This window comes from Salvelinus alpinus, chromosome 33 (assembly GCF_045679555.1).
Source record: "Salvelinus alpinus chromosome 33, SLU_Salpinus.1, whole genome shotgun sequence".
NCBI classification, from domain to species: Eukaryota; Metazoa; Chordata; class Actinopteri; order Salmoniformes; family Salmonidae; genus Salvelinus; species Salvelinus alpinus.
In genome coordinates this window covers 28,895,538-28,911,872 of record NC_092118.1, presented here as the reverse complement: position 1 = coordinate 28,911,872, position 16,335 = coordinate 28,895,538, and the positions used below count along the sequence as shown (strand labels likewise).

General features: G+C 43.9%; 1 protein-coding gene across 1 annotated transcript in view; it reads right to left on the bottom strand.

The window, feature by feature from the left end:
* The window catches only part of LOC139563282 (transmembrane protein 266-like), a 79,119-nt gene that overhangs the window by 4,527 nt on the left and 58,257 nt on the right, over positions 1-16,335 (bottom strand). The window contains exons 8-9 of the mRNA XM_071381830.1: positions 8,787-8,902; positions 2,221-2,407 (exon numbers count right to left, since the gene is read on the bottom strand). Coding sequence (XP_071237931.1) covers positions 2,221-2,407; positions 8,787-8,902 — 303 coding nt within the window. The remainder of the gene's footprint in view (positions 1-2,220; positions 2,408-8,786; positions 8,903-16,335) is intronic.

Genomic DNA, 16,335 nt, shown 5'->3' with positions numbered 1-16,335 from the left:
AGGGCCTGGAGACTAGCTCAGGGCTACTGCTGCTAGATCAGTTTGACACTGCTCTGACACCCCATTCACCTGATGTTACATTGGATGGGACTTTTTGTCCCACATAATTATGTACATACTTTATGTACATGCCCGCATATTTTATGTACAAACCTCTCTCCTGGTTCTGTCAGGATGCCTTTTCAACCAAACAGACGAATGTAGAACTTTATTAAAATGAGTCACAGGCCTCCCGAATGGCGCAGTGTGGCGCAGTGGTCTAAGGCAGTGCTAGCTCCTGGTTCGAGTCCAGGCTCTGTCGCAGCCGGCCGCAACCGGGAGACCCATGGTGCAGCGCACAATTGGCCCAGCGTCGTCCGGGTTAGGGGAGGGTTTGACCGGCAGGGATGTGCTTGTCCCATCGCGCACTAGCGAGCCAGGTATACGGTGTTTCCTCTGACACATTGGTGCAGCTTGCTTCCAGGTTAAGCGGGCATTGTGTCAAGAAGCAGTGCGGCTTGGCTGGGTCGTGTATTGGAGGACGCACGGCTCTTCACCTTCGCCTCTCCCAAGTCCATACAGGAGTTGCAGCGATGAGACAAGACGGTAACAACCAATTGGATACCACGAAATTGGGGAGAAAAAGGGGTTAAAATAATAAAATGAGTCAAGTTCATTCTTTTTGGTCTGTGGTGAAGTAATTCATAATTAGGATTTACAGGTTTGTCTGCCTCTTGGAACAGCAGTATTCATCAGACTCAATATACTTACATGTCCCAGAATATAGCAATATCCATGAAGAATATCAAAGAGCTAGTATCTATTTTATCTCATGGTCTGAGGATTATGGTATGGAGTATTACATATACCGTTATAGTTAGGGACAGAATTTGGGATAAACTCTGGGCCCTAGTTTCCCTGGATGTGACATACAGTGGGGCAAAAAAGTATTTAGTCAGCCACCAATTGTGCAAGTTCTCCCACTTAAAAAGATGAGAGAGGCCTGTAATTTTCATCATAGGTACACTTCAACTATGACAGACAAAATGAGATTTTTTTTCCCAGAAAATCACATTGTAGGATTTTTAATGAATTTATTTGCAAATTATGGTGGAAAATAAGTATTTGGTCAATAACAAAAGTTTATCTCAATACTTTGTTATATACCCTTTGTTGGCAATGACAGAGGTCAAACGTTTTCTGTAAGCCTTCACAAGGTTTTCACACACTGTTGCTGGTATTTTGGCCCATTCCTCCATGCAGATCTCCTCTAGAGCAGTGATGTTTTGGGGCTGTTGCTGGGCAACATGGACTTTCAACTCCCTCCAAAGATTTTCTATGGGGTTGAGATCTGGAGACTGGCTAGGCCACTCCAGGACCTTGAAATGCTTCTTACGAAGCCACTCCTTCGTTGCCCGGGCGGTGTGTTTGGGATCATTGTCATGCTGAAAGACCCAGCCACGTTTCATCTTCAATGCCCTTGCTGATGGTAGGCTTTGTTACTTTGGTCCCAGCTCTCTGCAGGTCATTCACTAGGTCCCCCCGTGTGGTTATGGGATTTTTGCTCACCGTTCTTGTGATCATTTTGACCCCACGGGGTGAGATCTTGCGTGAAGCCCCAGATCGAGGGAGATTATCAGTGGTCTTGTATGTCTTCCATTTCCTAATAATTGCTCCCACAGTTGATTTCTTCAAACCAAGCTGCTTACCTATTGCAGATTCAGTCTTCCCAGCCTGGTGCAGGTCTACAATTTTGTTTCTGGTGTGTTTTGACATCTCTTTGGTCTTGGCCATAGTGGAGTTTGGAGTGTGACTGTTTGAGGTTGTGGACAGGTGTCTTTTATACTGATAACAAGTTCAAACAGGTGCCATTAATACAGGTAACGAGTGGAGGACAGAGGAGCCTCTTAAAGAAGAAGTTACAGGTCTGTGAGAGCCAGAAATCTTGCTTGTTTGTAGGTGACCAAATACTTATTTTCCACCATAATTTGCAAATAAATTCATAAAAAATCCTACAATGTGATTTTCTGGATTTTTTTTCTCTCATTTTGTCTGTCATAGTTGAAGTGTACCTATGATGAAAATTACAAGCCTCTCTCATCTTTTTAAGTGGGAGAACTTGCACAATTGGTGGCTGACTAAATACTTTTTTGCCCCACTGTACACTACATGACCAAAAGGGGTGTCCACATACTTTTGTATATATAGTGTAGCTTATAGGCACAGTATAGGCGAGTGTACCTGCTGGGGTCTCCCTGAGGACTCCATGTCCCTCATCGTCAGACTCCCCAGGGCCCTGGCCCTCCACCACCTGGTAGCTGCTCCTCTGTTTGCCCCACACATGGTGGATCTGCATAGCAGCCTCCTGCTCCGCAGCCAGGTCCAAGTCCTGCTGGGCCAGGTGGGCCCGGAGCTGTCTGATCTCAAACTGAGGGGGGGGGGAGACAGAGAGAGAGAGCGACAGAGAGAGAGAGAGTTGGTCTGGAAAAGGCAAACACACATGTATTCTTCTAGCTGAAATCTTGGTGTATTGATGTAACAACATGTCAGTGTTAACTAACCTTTTAGTCCCAGACAGGCCCTTTTAGCATGATCCCAGGCATTCTGCAGCTAAGTGGTTCTATTACTAGCTATAGGATCAATGCTTTCACTGGGGTTTCCTCTGGCCTCATGGCTCATATTGACAAACAGAAAGTCAGATTACACATGAACTGTTTGTTTCTAGCATTACACTGAGGATCCCATCATTACTGGACTGTTTTGTACAACAACATGTTTCCATTGATGTACAGTTATGGCTTCTCCCTGTATTGATCTTGGGACCTTGAGTCTTTGAAAGAAATGTAGTCCTTTAGTTCAACTGACTAGAGGAGTGCAGTCATTAATCAATCAATCAAATGTATTTATAAAGCCCTTTTTAAATCAGCAGATGTCACAAAGTGCTTATACAGAAACCCAGCTTAAAACCTAACAGCAAGCAATGCAGATGTAGAAGCACAGTGGCTAGGGAAAACTCCCTAGAAAGGCAGGAACCTAGGAAGAAACCTAGAGAGGAACCAGGCTCTGGGGGGGGCAGTCCTCTTCTGGCTGTGCCGAGTTGAGATTATAAGAGTACATGGCCATTAAGGCCAGATCGTTCTTCAAGATGTTCAAGTGTTCATAGGTGACCAGTGAAAGTGATAAAAATAACAACATGGAAAATATGTGTTGTTTACATCTATATGGGAAACATCTTTCCAAATATATTTTACTGTATTATGTTGCGTGCTTATGAGTATTGTGGGTTCATAATATCACAAAATCAACTTTTCTTGTGCCTGTTTATTATGGATTTGCAAATCATTGAATATTGTAAAACAATTTGAAGAAACATCGTCTCTGATGTCTGTTGAAAATGCCTTGGCTACACATTGAACTCTTCTGTGACGTGTTACTGCCCCCCTGTGGTAGCAATTGAAATTGCAGCCTCTGGAAATCTGAAACAGCCTCAAACACAACCCTAACCCAAGCGTCATGTCCACATCCTGCTTCAACTTTAACCCTAACCCTAGCCTCAACCACAACCCTAACTCTAGCTTCATGTTTACCTCCCGGTTCAACCTTAACCCTAACCCTCAATCCTAACCCTAGCGTCATGTCCACATCCTGGTTCAACACTAACCCTAGGCTCAACAACAACCCTAACACTACCTTCAGGTCCACATCCTGGTTCAACCCTAACCCTAGGCTCAACAATAACCCTAACCCTGCCTTCAGGTCCACATCCCAGTTCAAACCTAACCCTAACCTCAACCTTAACCATTATCATAGCATCATGTCCACATGCCAGCTCAACCGTTAACCAGAGCCCTAACCCTAATCCTACCTTCATGTCCAAATATCTATTTCTGCTCATTGGACCCTATGATCACTCGGCTACACAGCTGATGCCTGCTGGACTGTTCATTAACACGGTACTTCATTTTGTTTATCTGTCGGCCCCAGCCTCGAACTGACCCTCTCTGCCCATTTATTGCCATTTACCCGTTGTTGTTGTCTTAGCTGTTTACCCGTTGTTGTCTCACCTGTTGTTGTCTTAGCTCTCCCAATCAACACCTGTGATTGCTTTTCGCCTCTCTGTAATGTCAATATGCCTTGTATACTGTTGTTTAGGGCAGCTCTCATTGTTTTATTTCACTGCTCAACATGCCTCAGATAGCCCCCTTGTCCCACCCCCACACATGCGGAGACCGCACCTAACTTAACTAGCGCCTCCAGAGATGCAACCTCTCTCATCGTCACTCAATGCCTAGGTTTACCCCCACTGTACTCACACCCTACCATACCCTTGTCTGTACTCTATGCCCTGAATCTATCCTACAACGCCCAGAAATCTGCTCCTTTTATTCTCTGTTCCCAAAGCACTAGACGACCAGTTCTTATAGCCTTTAGCCGTACCCTCATCCTACTCCTCCTCTGTTCCTCTGGTGATGTAGAGGTTAACCCAGGCCCTGCAGCCCCCAGCATCACTCCCATTCCCCAAGCGCTCTCCTTTGTTGACTTCTGCAACCGTAAAAGCCTTGGGTTCATGCACGTTAACATCAGAAGCCTCCTCCCTAAGTTTGCTTTATTCACTGCTTTAGCACACTCCACCAACCCTGATGTCCTAGCCGTGTCTGAATCCTGGCTTAGGAAGGCCACCAAAAATTCTGAAATTAGAGATAGCCTGCAGAGTTCTGTCATACTATCCAGGTCTATGCCCAAACAGTTCGAGCTTCTACTTTTAAAGATCCATCTCTCCAGAAATAAGTCTTTCACTGTTGCAGCTTGTTATAGACCCCCCTCAGCTCCCAGCTGTGCCCTGGACACCATATGAGGATTGATTGCCCCCCATCTATCGTCAGAGTTCGTACTGCTAGGTGACCTAAATTGGGATATGCATAACACCCCGGCCGTCCTACAATCTAAACTAGATGCCCTCAATCTCACACAAATTATCAAGGAACCTACCAGGTACAACCCCAAATCCGTAAACATGGGCACCCTCATAGATATCATCCTGACCAACTTGCCCTCTAAATACACCTCTGCTGTCTTCAACCAGGATCTCAGCGATCACTGCCTCATTGCCTGCGTCCGTTATGGGTCCGCGGTCAAACGACCACCCCCGGGTATCCTGGAAGGATATTGACCTCATCCCGTCAGTAGAGGATGCCTGGTTGCTCTTTAAAAGTGCTTTCCTCACCATCTTAAATAAGCATGCCCCATGGTCCAAGCCCCCCGCTTCTCCTTCACACAAATCCAGACAGCTGATGTTCTGAAAGAGCTGCAAAATCTGGATCCCTACAAATCAGCTGGGCTTGACAATCTGGCCCATCTCTTCCTAAAATTATCCACCGCCATTGTTGCACCCCTATTACTAGTCTGTTCAACCTCTCTTTCGTATCGTCTGAGATTCTTAAGGATTGGAAAGCGGCCGCGGTCATCCCCCTCTTCAAAGGGGGAGACACTCTAGACCCAAACTGTTACAGACCTGTATCCATCCTGCCCTGCCTTTCTAAAGTCTTCGAAAGCCAAGTGAACAAACAGATCACCGACCATTTCGAATCCCACCGTACCTTCTCCGCTATGCAATCTGGTTTCCGAGCTGGTCACGGGTGCACCTCAGCCATGCTCAAGGTCCTAAACGATATAACCGCCATCGATAAAAGACAGTACTGTGCAGCCGTCTTCATCGACCTGGCCAAGGCTTTCGACTCTGTCAATCACCGTATTCTTATCGGCAGACTCAACAGCCTTGGTTTCTCTAATGACTGCCTCGCCTGGTTCACTAACTACTTCTCAGATAGAGTTCTGTGTGTCAAATCGGATGGCCTGTTGTCCGGACCTCTGGCAGTCTCTATGGGGGTGCCAAAGGGTTCAATTCTTGGGCTGACTTTTTTCTCTGTATATATCATTGATGTCTCTCTTGCTGCGGGTGATTCTTTGATCCACCTCTACGCAGATGACACCATTCTGTATACATCTGGCCCATCTTTGGACACTGTGTTAACAAACCTCCAAATGAGCTTCAACACCGTACAACACTCCTTCCGTGGCCTTCAAATGCACTTAAATATTAGTAAAATGAAATGCATGCTCTTCAACCGATCGCTGCCCGCACCCACCCGCCCGAATAGAATCACTACTTTGGACAGTTCTGATATGTGGACAACTATAAATACCTAGGTATCTGGCTAGACTGTAAACTGTCCTTCCAGACTCACAGTAAGCATCTCCAATCCAAAGTTAAATCTAGAATTGGCTTCCTATTTCACAACAAAGCCTCCTTCACTCATGCTGCCAAACATACCCTCGTAAAACTGACTATTCTACCGATCCTTGACTTTGGCGATGTCATTTACAAAATAGCCTCCAACACTCTACTCAGCAAATTGGATGCAGTCTATCACAGTGCCATCCGTTTTGTCACCAAATCCCTTTATACTACCCACCATTGCGACCTGTATGCTCTCGTTGGCTGGTCCTCGCTACATATTCGTTGCCAAACCCACTGGCTCCAGGTCATCTATAAGTCTTTGCTGGGTAAAGCTCCGCATTATCTCAGCTCACTGGTCACCATAGCAACACCCACCCGTAGTACGCGCTCCAACAGGTATATTTCACAGGTCATCCCCAAAACCAACACCTCCTTTGGCCGCCTTTCCTTCCAGTTCTCTGCTGCCAATGACTGGAACGAATTGCAAAAATCACTGAAGTTGGAGACTTATATCTCCCTCACTAACTTCAAGCGTCAGCTGTCAGAGCAGCTTACCGATCGCTGCAGCTGTACACAGCCCATCTGTAAATAGCCCATTCAACCAACTACCTACTTCATCCCCATATTACATACACTTTACATACACTCCACAAATTTCTTGTTAACAAACTATAATTTTGGCAAGTCGGTTAGGACATCTACTTTGTGCATGACACAAGTCATTTTACCAACAATTGTTCACAGACGGATTATTTCACTTATAATTCACTGTATCACAATTCCAGTGGGTCAGAAGTTTACATACACTAAGTTGACTGTGCCTTTAAACAGATGTCATGGCTTTAGAAGCTTCTGATAGGCTAATTTACATAATTTGAGTCAATTGGAGGTGTACCTGTGGATGTATTTCAAGGCCTACCTTCAAACTCAGTGCCTCTTTGCTTGACATCATGGGAAAATCAAAAGAAATCAGCCAAGACCTCAGAAAACACTGTAGACCTCCACAAGTCTGGTTCATCCTTGGGAGCAATTTCCAAACACCTGAAGGTACCACGTTCATCTGTACAAACAATAAGTTAAACACCATGGGACCATGCAGCAGTCATACCGCTCAGGAAGGAGACGCGTTCTGTCTAGAGATGAACATACTTTGGTGCGAAAAGTGCAAATCAATCCCAGAACAACAGCAAAGGACCTTGTGAAGATGCTGGAGGAAACAGGTACAAAAGTATCTATATCCACAGTAAAATGAGTCCTATATCGACATAACCCGAAAGACCTCTCAGCAAGGAAGAAGCCACTGCTCCAAAACCGCCATAAAAAACCCAGACTACGGTTTGCAACTGCACATGGGGACAAAGATCCTACTTTTTGGAGAAATGTCCTCTGGTCTGATGAAACAAAAATAGAACTGTTTGGCCATAATGACCATCGTTATGTTTGGAGTAAAAAGGAGGAAGCTTGCAAGCTGAAGAACACCATCCCAACCGTGAAGAACGGGGGTGGCAGCATCATGTTGTGGGGGTGCTTTGCTGCAGGAGGGACTGGTGCACTTCACAAAATAGATGTCATCATGAGGAAAGGAACATTATGTGGATATATTGAAGCAACAGCTCAAGACAGCAGTCAGGAAGTTACAGCTTGGTCACAAATGGGTCTTCCAAATGGACAATGACCCCAAGCATACTTCCAAAGTTGTGGCAAAATGGCTAAAGGACAACAAAGTCAAGGTATTGGAGAGGCCATCACAAAGCCCTGACCTCAATCCTATAGATCATTTGTGGGCAGAACTGAAAAGGCGTGTGTGAGCAAGGAAGACTACAAACCAGACTCAGTTACACCAGCTCTGTCAGGAGGAATGGGCCAAAATTCACCCAATTTATTGTGGGAAGTTTGTGGAAGGCTACCCGAAACATTTGACCCAAGTTAAACAATTTAAAGGCAATTCTACCAAATACTAATTGAGTGTATGTAAACTTCTGACCCACTGGGAATGTGATGAAAGAAATTTTAAAAATTCTAAATCATTCTCTCTACTATTATTCTGACATTTCACATTCTTAAAATAAAGTGGTGATCCTAACTGACCTAAGACATGGAATTTTTACTAGAATTAAATGTCAGGAATTGTGAAAAACTGAGTTTAAATGTATTTGGCTAAGGTGTATGTTAACTTCCGACTTCAACTGTATATCACTCTAGTGTAAATTGCTAAATTGTAATTACTTCGCCACTATTGGCCTATTTATTGCCTTACCTCCTTACTTCATTTGCACACACTGTATACAGATTTTTCTATTGTGTTATTGACTGTAAGTCTGTTTATCCCATGTGTAACTCTGTGTTGTTGTTTTTGTCGCACTGCTTTGCTTTATCTTGGCCAGGTCGCAGTTGTAAATGAGAACTTGTTCTCAACTGGCCTACCTGGTTAAATAAAGTTGAAATAAATGTAATTATTTTTTTAAATCCTGGTTCAACTTTAGCCCTAGCCTCAACCATAACCTAGTTTCAACCAAAACCATATCCCTAGTCTCAACGCTATCTGTGAGGTGATGGTGCGGGGACTTACTGCCTGTTCCTGGCAGATCTGTGTGAGTCGTTCCAGCTGCTCCTCCCTGACAGCCTTGATCTTCTCACACTGCAGGATCTCCAGCTCCATCTCCACCTTCACCTGCAACACATAGGCTGAGAGAGGGAAGAGATAGTTAGAGAGAGAAGAGACAAATAGAGAGAGGGAAGAGACAGATAGAGAGTGAAGAGACAGACAGAGGGAAGACAGAGAGAAAGGAGATAGAGAGGGAAGAGACAGAGAAAAAACAGATAGAGAGAGGGAAGAGACAGAGATAGAGTGAAGAGACAGACAGAGGAAAGACAGAGAGAAAATAGATAGAGAGAGAGGAAAGAGACAGATAGAATGAAGAGACAGATAGAGAGGGAAGAGACAGATAGAGAGTGAAGAGACATATAGAGAGTGAAGAGACAGATGGAGAGTGAAGAGACAGATATAGAAAGGGAAGAGACATATAGAGAGTGAAGAGACAGATAGAGAGTGAAGAGACATATAGAGAGTGAAGAGACAGATATAGAGTGAAGAGACAGATAGAGAGAGGGAAGAGACAGATAGAGACATATAGAGAGTGAAGAGACAGATAGAGAGAGGGAAGAGACATATAGAGAGAGGGAAGAGACATATAGAGAGAGGGAAGAAACAGATAGAGAGAGGGAAGAGACAGATAGAGAGTGAAGAGACAGATAGAGACAGATAGAGAGAGGGAAGAGACATATATAGAGAGGGAAGAGACATATAGAGAGTGAAGAGACAGATAGAGAGAGGGTAGAGACATATATAGAGAGGGAAGAGACAGATAGAGAGTGAAGAGACAGATAGAGAGAGGGAAGAGACAGATAGAGAGTGAAGAGACAGATAGAGAGTGAAGAGACAGATAGAGAGAGAGAGGGAAGAGACATATATAGAGAGGGAAGAGACAGATAGAGAGTGAAGAGACAGATAGAGAGTGAAGAGACAGATAGAGAGTGAAGAGACAGACAGAGGGAAGACAGAGAGAAAAGAGATAGAGAGGGAAGAGACAGAGAAAAAACAGATAGAGAGATGGAAGAGACAGAGATAGAGTGAGAGAGGGAAGAGACAGACAGAGAGAGGGAAGAGACATATAGAGAGAGTGAAGAGACAGATAGAGAGTGAAGAGACAGATAGAGAGTGAAGAGACAGATAGAGAGTGAAGAGACAGATAGAGAGGGAAGAGACAGATAGAGAGAGAGAGGGAAGAGACAGATAGAGAGTGAAGAGACAGATAGAGAGTGAAGAGACAGACAGAGGGAAGACAGAGAGAAAAGAGATAGAGAGGGAAGAGACAGAGAAAAAACAGATAGAGAGAGGGAAGAGACAGAGATAGAGTGAGAGAGGGAAGAGACAGATAGAGAGAGGGAAGAGACAGATAGAGAGTGAAGAGACAGATAGAGAGTGAAGAGACAGATAGAGACAGAGATAGAGTGAGAGAGGGAAGAGACAGATAGAGAGAGGGAAGAGACAGATAGAGAGTGAAGAGACAGATAGAGAGTGAAGAGACAGATAGAGAGTGAAGTGAATCTTTGCTGATGATCTGGTGCTTCTGTCACCAACCAAGGAGGGCCTACAGCAGCACCTAGATCTTCTGCACAGATTCTGTCAGACCTGGGCCCTGACAGTAAATCTCAGTAAGACCAAAATAATGGTGTTCCAAAAAAGGTCCAGTCGCCAGGACCACAAATTCCATCTAGACACCGTTGCCCTAGAGCACACAAAAAAACTATACATACCTCGGCCTAAACATCAGCACCACAGGTAACTTCCACAAAGCTGTGAACGATCTGAGAGACAAGGCAAGAAGGGCCTTCTATGCCATCAAAAGGAACATAAATTTCAACATACCAATTAGGATCTGGCTAAAAATACTTGAATCAGTCATAGAGCCCATTGCCCTTTATGGTTGTGAGGTCTGGGGTCCGCTCACCAACCAAGATTTCACAAAATGGGACAAACACCAAATTGAGACTCTGCATGCAGAATTCTGCAAAAATATCCTCCGTGTACAACGTAGAACACCAAATAATGCATGCAGAGCAGAATTAGGCCGATACCCACTAATTATCAAAATCCAGAAAAGAGCCGTTAAATTCTACAACCACCTAAAAGGAAGCGATTCCCAAACCTTCCATAACAAAGCCATCACCTACGGAGAGATGAACCTGGAGAAGAGTCCCCTAAGCAAGCTGGTCCTAGGGCTCTGTTCACAAACACAAACACACCCCACAGAGCCCCAGGACAACAGCACAATTAGACCCAACCAAATCATGAGAAAACAAAAAGATAATTACTTGACACATTGGAAAGAATTAACAAAAAAACTGAGCAAACTAGAATGCTATTTGGCCCTAAACAGAGAGTACACAGTGGCAGAATACCTGACCACTGTGACTGACCCAAACTTAAGGAAAGCTTTGACTATGTACAGACTCAGTGAGCATAGCCTTGCTATTGAGAAAGGCCGCCGTAGGCAGACATGGCTCTCAAGAGAAAACAGGCTATGTGCACACTGCCCACAAAATGAGGTGGAAACTGAGCTGCACTTCCTAACCTCCTGCCCAATGTATGACCATATTAGAGAGACATATTTCCCTCAGATTACACAGATCCACAAAGAATTTGAAAACAAATCCAATTTTGATAAACTCCCATATCTACTGGGAGAAATTCCACAGTGTGCCATCACAGCAGCAAGATTTGTGACCTGTTGCCACAAGAAAAGGGCAACCAGTGAAGAACAAACACCATTGTAAATACAACCCATATTTATGCTTATTTATTTTAACTTGTGTGCTTTAACCATTTGTACATTGTTACAACACTGTATATATATAATATAACATTTGTAATGTCTTTATTGTTTTGAAACTTCTGTATGTGTAATGTTTACTGTTAATTTGTATTGTTTATTTCACTTTTGTATAATATCTACCTCACTTGCTTTGGCAATGTTAACACATGTTTCCCATGCCAATAAAGCCCCTTGAATTGAATTGAATTGAAATTGAGAGGGAAGAGACATATAGAGAGAGGGAAGAGACAGATAGAGAGAGGGAAGAGACATATAGAGAGTGAAGAGACAGATAGAGAGTGAAGAGACAGATAGAGAGAGGGAAGAGACAGATAGAGAGTGAAGAGACAGATAGAGTGAAGAGACAGATAGAGTGAAGAGACAGATAGAGAGAGGGAAGAGACAGATAGAGAGTGAAGAGACAGATAGAGAGTGAAGAGACATATAGAGAGAGGGAAGAGACATATAGAGAGTGAAGAGACATATAGAGAGTGAAGAGACATATAGAGAGTGAAGAGACAGATAGAGAGAGTGAAGAGACAGATAGAGAGAGGGAAGAGACATATAGAGAGAGGGAAGAGACAGATAGAGAGTGAAGAGACAGATAGAGAGTGAAGAGACAGATAGAGAGAGGGAAGAGACAGATAGAGAGAGGGAAGAGACATATAGAGAGAGGGAAGAGACATATAGAGAGTGAAGAGACAGATAGAGAGTGAAGAGACAGATAGAGAGAGGGAAGAGACAGAGAGAGGGAAGAGACATATAGAGAGAGGGAAGAGACATATAGAGAGGGGGAAGAGAGATAGAGAGAGGGAAGAGAAAGATAGAGAGAGGGAAGAGACAGAGAGAGGGAAGAGACAGATAGAGAGAGGGAAGAGACAGATAGAGTGAAGGGACAGATAGAGAGAGGGAAGAGACAGATAGAGAGAGGGAAGAGACAGAGAGAGAGAGGGAAGAGACAGATAGAGAGAGTGAAGAGACAGATAGAGTGAAGAGACAGATAGAGAGAGGGAAGAGACAGATAGAGAGAGGGAAGAGACAGAGAGAGAGAGGGACTAGAGAGATAGAGAGAGGGAAGAGACAGATAGAGAGAGGGAAGAGACAGATAGAAAGAGTGAAGAGACAGATAGAGTGAAGAGACAGCGAGAGAGAGGGAAGAGACAGATAGAGAGAGGGAAGAGACATATAGAGAGAGGGAAGAAACAGATAGAGAGAGGGAAGAGACATATAGAGAGAGGGAAGAAACAGATAGAGAGAGGGAAGAGACAGATAGAGAGAGGGAAGAGACAGATAGAGGGAAGAGACGGATAAAGAGAGGGAAGAGACAGATAGAGAGAGGAAAGAAACAGATAGAGAGGGAAGAAACAGATAGAGAGGGAAGAGACAGATAGAGAGAGGGAAAAGACAGATAGAGGGAAGAGACAGATAGAGAGAGGGAAGAGACAGATAGAGGGAAGAGACAGATAGAGAGAGTGAAGAGACAGATAGAGAGAGGGAAGAGACAGAGAGAGAGGGAAGAGAGAGATAGAGAGAGGGAAGAGACAGATAGAGGGAAGAGACAGATAGAGAGAGGGAAGAGACAGATAGAGAGAGGGAAGAGACAGATAGAGAGAGGGAAGAGACAGATAGAGAGAGGGAAGAGACAGATAGAGAGAGGGAAGAGACAGATAAAGAGAGGGAAGAGACAGATAGAGGGAAGAGACAGATAGAGGGAAGAGACAGATAGAGAGAGGGAAGAGACAGATAGAGAGAGGGAAGAAACAGATAGAGAGAGGGAAGAGACAGATAGAGAGAGGGAAGAGACAGATAGAGAGAGGGAAGAAACAGATAGAGAGAGGGAAGAAACAGATAGAGAGAGGGAAGAAACAGATAGAGAGAGGGAAGAAACAGATAGAGAGAGGGAAGAAACAGATAGAGAGAGGGAAGAAACAGATAGAGAGAGGGAAGAAACAGATAGAGAGAGGGAAGAAACAGATAGAGAGAGGGAAGAGACAGATAGAGAGAGGGAAGAAACAGATAGAGAGAGGGAAGAAACAGATAGAGAGAGGGAAGAAACAGATAGAGAGAGGGAAGAAACAGATAGAGAGAGGGAAGAAACAGATAGAGAGAGGGAAGAAACAGATAGAGAGAGGGAAGAAACAGATAGAGAGAGGGAAGAGACAGATAGAGAGAGGGAAGAGACAGATAGAGAGAGGGAAGAGACAGATAGAGAGAGGGAAGAGACATATAGAGAGAGGGAAGAAACAGATAGAGAGAGGGAAGAGACAGATAGAGAGAGGGAAGAGACAGATAGAGTGAAGAGACAGCGAGAGAGAGGGAAGAGACAGATAGAGAGAGGGAAGAGACATATAGAGAGAGGGAAGAAACAGATAGAGAGAGGGAAGAGACATATAGAGAGAGGGAAGAAACAGATAGAGAGAGGGAAGAGACAGATAGAGAGAGGGAAGAGACAGATAGAGGGAAGAGACGGATAAAGAGAGGGAAGAGACAGATAGAGAGAGGAAAGAAACAGATAGAGAGGGAAGAAACAAATAGAGAGGGAAGAGACAGATAGAGAGAGGGAAAAGACAGATAGAGGGAAGAGACAGATAGAGAGAGGGAAGAGACAGATAGAGGGAAGAGACAGATAGAGAGAGGGAAGAGACAGATAGAGAGAGGGAAGAGACAGATAGAGAGTGGGAAGAGACAGATAGAGAGAGGGAAGAGACAGATAGAGAGAGGGAAGAGACAGATAGAGAGAGGGAAGAGACAGATAGAGAGAGGGAAGAGACAGATAGAGAGAGGGAAGAGACAGATAGAGAGAGGGAAGAGACAGATAGAGAGAGGGAAGAGACAGATAAAGAGAGGGAAGAGACAGATAGAGGGAAGAGACAGATAGAGAGAGGGAAGAGACAGATAGAGAGAGGGAAGAGACAGATAGAGAGAGGGAAGAAACAGATAGAGAGAGGGAAGAGACAGATAGAGAGAGGGAAGAGACAGATAGAGAGAGGGAAGAAACAGATAGAGAGAGGGAAGAAACAGATAGAGAGAGGGAAGAAACAGATAGAGAGAGGGAAGAAACAGATAGAGAGAGGGAAGAAACAGATAGAGAGAGGGAAGAAACAGATAGAGAGAGGGAAGAAACAGATAGAGAGAGGGAAGAAACAGATAGAGAGAGGGAAGAGACAGATAGAGAGAGGGAAGAAACAGATAGAGAGAGGGAAGAAACAGAGAGAGAGAGGGAAGAAACAGATAGAGAGAGGGAAGAAACAGATAGAGAGAGGGAAGAAACAGAGAGAGAGAGGGAAGAAACAGAGAGAGAGAGGGAAGAAACAGAGAGAGAGAGGGAAGAAACAGATAGAGAGAGGGAAGAAACAGATAGAGAGAGGGAAGAAACAGAGAGAGAGAGGGAAGAAACAGATAGAGAGAGGGAAGAAACAGATAGAGAGAGGGAAGAAACAGAGAGAGAGAGGGAAGAAACAGAGAGAGAGAGGGAAGAAACAGATAGAGAGAGGGAAGAAACAGATAGAGAGAGGGAAGAAACAGATAGAGAGAGGGAAGAAACAGATAGAGAGAGGGAAGAAACAGATAGAGAGAGGGAAGAAACAGATAGAGAGAGGGAAGAGACAGATAGAGGGAAGAGACGGATAGAGAGAGGGAAGAAACAGATAGAGGGAAGAGACAGATAGAGAGAGGGAAGAAACAGATAGAGAGAGGGAAGAAACAGATAGAGAGAGGGAAGAAACAGATAGAGAGAGGGAAGAAACAGATAGAGAGAGGGAAGAAACAGATAGAGAGAGGGAAGAAACAGATAGAGAGAGGGAAGAAACATTTGATATGTATTTATTTATAGGGGACAATGCACATTAATCAACATCAATATTACAATAATGCAACATCCATGTAAATGTGCTGGGGTTAGCCAAAATATAATTTTTACCTGTAGTCCCAGGACAGGTAAGGACCTTTACACAGTCACAATACACATACCCACTAAAACAATACAACATACCAATAGATTACATCCAATAATATATGTGACCAGCTCAAATCGGTCTTATGTAGCAACATTTGAAAGTGTTTTTTTACATTGGATAAAAGTAGAGATATCATCATTCCAACAACAATAACTTATTTGTAATAAAAACACTATAATCAACTGTCATCTTACATATGAGGAACCACAGACAACTCATGTGTACAGGTTTGTATAAATTTGAGCCATGTTTTCAAATTAAATGTAAAAGTGCAATAATCAGTGCAGATAGAGAGAGGGAAGAGACAGAGATAGAGGGGAGAGACAGAGATAGAGGGGAGAGACAGAGATAGAGAGGAGACAGATAGAGAGAGAATTGCTCTATATGGCAGTGAAGTATGGGGTCCACTCTCTAATAATGAATTTACTAAATGGGACAAACATCCAATTGAAGTATTGCATGCAGAGTTTTGCAAGACTGTATTGCAAGTACAAAGAAAAACTCCAAATAACGCATGTAGGGCAGAATTGGGCCAATATCCCCTCCTCATTCGAATAGAAAAAAGAGCCATCAAATTTTACAACCATCTAAAAACAAGTGACCCTAAAACATTCCATCACACAGCTCTACAATGTCAAGAGATGAAACCAGAGAAGAGTCCCCTCAGCCAGCTGGTTCTGAGGCTCAGTTCACCAACCCAAACCAACCCCATAGAGCCTCGGGACAGCCCTCAGAAAATCTGGCCCAACCAAATCATCACAAAACAAAAAGAAAAATATATAACCTA